The sequence below is a fragment of the Monodelphis domestica genome, chromosome 4 (assembly GCF_027887165.1).
Source record: "Monodelphis domestica isolate mMonDom1 chromosome 4, mMonDom1.pri, whole genome shotgun sequence".
NCBI classification, from domain to species: Eukaryota; Metazoa; Chordata; class Mammalia; order Didelphimorphia; family Didelphidae; genus Monodelphis; species Monodelphis domestica.
In genome coordinates this window covers 353,280,612-353,284,414 of record NC_077230.1, presented here as the reverse complement: position 1 = coordinate 353,284,414, position 3,803 = coordinate 353,280,612, and the positions used below count along the sequence as shown (strand labels likewise).

The 3,803-nt window shown below is 39.3% G+C and overlaps 1 protein-coding gene across 1 annotated transcript; it reads right to left on the bottom strand.

The window, feature by feature from the left end:
- Window positions 1–1,652: 1,652 nt before the first annotated feature.
- Window positions 1,653–2,725, bottom strand: LOC100021510 (olfactory receptor 52Z1P-like; the record flags this gene model as incomplete). The annotated part of the gene is made up of 1 exon (XM_001373615.3): window positions 1,653–2,725. A coding segment is annotated over one exon (984 nt), but the record flags the coding sequence as incomplete, so codon positions are not given.
- Between the last annotated feature and the right edge of the window lie 1,078 nt (window positions 2,726–3,803).

Genomic DNA, 3,803 nt, shown 5'->3' with positions numbered 1-3,803 from the left:
TCTATACAAAGACCAAGGAAGAGCAAATCTGAGGATCTTAAAATAAGAAAAGGTTCTGTTTTTTTTGTGGGGAGAGGATCCAGTTATTAGTCATGTGGGACTGATTTTTCATCCTTGGTATCACAGGAAGAAGGAAGTCTACAGTCAGCTAAAGAATATATAGTTGGCCAAGTGTGGCCAAGAAGTTTCTGGAAGAAGAATTCATATCTACAGAATAGTTATCTGACAAATGAAAAGTCATGTCTAAAAACAATCTACAAAATGATAACAAAACAAAGCAACTTTCATAAATGGTATTTCAAATATCATCCACGTTTTACAAGCAAACTGAAATTCAGAGAATTCTTTTCAGGTTCACATATAGTGATTTTCAGAATGAGGACTCTAGGTTAGATCTGAATCCAAGACAAAGAGCCTGGACACTAAAGCAAGTAACTAGGCTAAAACATAAGGGAGACATAAAGCTATAGAACTTTTAAATTGGCATATGTGTTTCACCTGATCCCTGGATTCTCATAACTTCCAATATTTTCTCTAATTGGGATCAGTTCTGGATCTCAAATCATGAGTTATTTTTTTCTGATCTTACTCTCTAGGGATGGGGATTCTTCTTCCACTATTTTCTTCATAATACCAGTTCCATTTGGTTCCTGAATTTGAGACCTCAGTCAATTGGTTAATTTAAACATATATTTTTCAGCCTAAATAAATAAGGAATGGCAATCATTTCTTAGTTGTCATTGATCTTACCCATACATTCAATAAGAATCTTTTGTCTTTATAGGAATATTACTTCTTCCCACTGCTGGACATGTCTAAAAGATACTCATTCTTAAATCCTTTGAGAGTAGTTCATTTTTAGCCCCTTCCATGTCTTAGGTACAACTGTACTATTCTGGAGTTATGAAGAAAGACAAGACACCCCGTACTCTTAAAGATCTCATTTGCAAAGTGTGAAACAGTTTGTAAGCAATCACCTATAAAAAAATCTACTCCTAGGATAAAATGAAGACAATAATTAGAAAGCACTAGAATTCTGGAGAATCAATGGCTGCCTCTTCCCAACTATCATTGACCTCTTCCTTATTCAATAGAACATCATCCAATACATATGCATCAGACTAAAAACATCTGACTTCTAACCATAAATTTTACCCCACAAATCACAAAGATAGATCCTCCCTTTAGTAAATTTTGACTTGGAAGAACAAATTGTGAATACCCACATTTGTTTTGTGAAATAATTTTACAAATGAGGAAAGTGAGTCTGCAAAATGCCTATCCCATAGACCAATGGTTCTCAACCTCTCAATTTGTAGCAATGAGAACACTTAATGCATATCGGGTATTTACATTCCAAATCATAACTGTAGCAAAATTACAGTTTCGAAGTAGCCACCAAAATAATTTTTTGGTTTGGGGTCACCACAACAAGAGGAACTGTATTACAGGGTCACAACATTAGAAGGGTTGAGAACCACTGCCATAGACCATACAGGTCTCAAGTAGAAGAAATGAATGTAAGACCTAAGTCTTTCAATACTATGACCTGTGCTCCTTGTGCTAACCAGACTGGGCTTCTCCAGAACCCATGTCCAATAAAGCTTCATTATTTTTTTATTTTTTGCTCTTTTGTGGAGGTAGCATCTCTTAATAGTTTGAAAATGAGCCCACATGGATTTCTGTAAGAAATCCCACACAGAGAATCTACACTGAGTTTCTCTGAACTGTCACATGTATCTTAACAAGATTTTGTCTGGTGAAAAAGCCCTAATACTCGTACTCGTATCTCTGTGGTCTTCACCCCATAGACAATGGGGTTCATTGTAGGGGGCACCAGGAGGTAAAGGTTGGCAAGAAGGATGTGGGCATGATGGGGAACACGGGGACCAAAGCGGTGGGTAAAGAAAGAAAAGAAGGCCAATGTGTAGAAAACGAGGATAACACAAATATGTGTCCCACATGTCCCAAAGGCCTTTGCCCGGGCTTCACCTGAGGACAGTCCCAATACTGCTCGCAGGATTAGCCCATAGGAGATAGCAATGAGGATGAAGTCCAGGCCTGTGGTAAGGAATGCTGCTGTAAGTCCATAGACACTATTGAGTGTGATACTCGCACAGGCCAGCTTGGCTATGCCCATGTTCTCACAGTAGGTGTGAGGAATGACATTGGTCCGGCAAAAGGGCAGACGGAGGATGAGGAGGACTCCAGGAATAACCACAACCACACTCCGAGCCACTAGGGCCAACCCCATCTTTCCAATGATAGAAGTAGTCAATAGAGAAGTATAGTGGAGGGGAGTACAGATGGCAACATAGCGATCATAGGCCATGGCAAGGAGGACAGCGGACTCTGAGAGGAACAAAGCATGAACGAAGAACATCTGAGTGAGGCAGGCTGCAAAAGTAGATGCAGATGGCCCCCTCCAGAAGATAACAAGCATTTTGGGCACAGTGACTGTGCAGAGGATGATATCATTGAGTGCCAACATGGCCAAGAAGAGGTACATGGGCTCATGGAGATTCCGATCCCCAGCTACCACCACCATCACCAGCGCATTACCCACCACAGCCAGAAGATACATGAGGAAAAAGGGGATGGAGATCCACACATGGACTGCCTCCAGTCCTGGCACACCAGTGAGCAGGAAGGTCAAAGACTGAGTAGAAGTGTGATTGGGTTCCAGGAGAGTAGAAGAATAAATTTCTGCGATACAGGATGGAGAAAACACAGAAGTAAGTGAGGAGAGGAGTAGCAATCACAGAATCTAAGGGTAGAAAGAAAACTCACAGGTACTCTAGATATTCCAACATTAACTGAGATTTTCTCAACTGAATACCAAGAAAGTAGTGGTTGAGCCACTTAATTGAAGACATATTGATCCCACCGTCTTCTTGGTGGCCAATTCTACCTTTAAGAAACAATTAATTTTAGGGTCCTTCCCCACTTACCTTGAGCCCAAAACTAGTTCTCCACTACTTCTATCTATGATTCCTAGATGTGTCCTCTGGGGCCAACTAGAACAAGTTTAATCACCCTTCCACATATCAGTGCTTTCAATGCCATGTGCCCAAGATAAGATAGGAAATAGATGCCTAAAATAATTAAGAAGGTTGTAAGATAATCTAAGTATACTCCTAACTGACTTGATTATCATCATGGAACTTTAGACAGAACACTATCTCTGGAATCAGACCTTGGATTCAAATCCTACTTCTTTATAGCCTGCATGATATTCACTTAATCTCCCTATGTCTGAGTGTTCTAATCTCTGAAATGCTGGTAAGTGAGAGATGTCAGAGTAATTGGACTTATTTGCTTAAGTACTTTTGTCTCATTGACCCCTTTTGAATTCTGCTGAAGATTATGGACTTCTTCTCAGAGCAATTTTAGAAATACATTAAATAAAATGTGTAAGATTACAAAAGGAAATTAGTTATATTAAAACAAGCATCAAAATAGGGGGCAAAAGCTTACAGTCACCAGGTTATGTATCCCTGTTCTAGATGGTATCTGAAGTCCCTTGCACCCCCAGGTCTATGAATATGAGGCATTAAGTAAAGATAAATTAGATCCTAAGATTCTGAAAGATTTTACTGATGCAAATGGTAAATCACTACCAGTGAGCTTTGAAGGATTATAAGAGATTCTATCTGCTTGGAGAAAAACTAATGTCCCACTTTAAAAAAAATGGTGAGTAGAGTATGTAAACTATTGCCCAGGGGGCTTCACTTTGTTTCTTCAGATAATTCTAAAATGAATTCTCAAAGGATTGGCAAGTACATTATAGAAAAGAAACAATG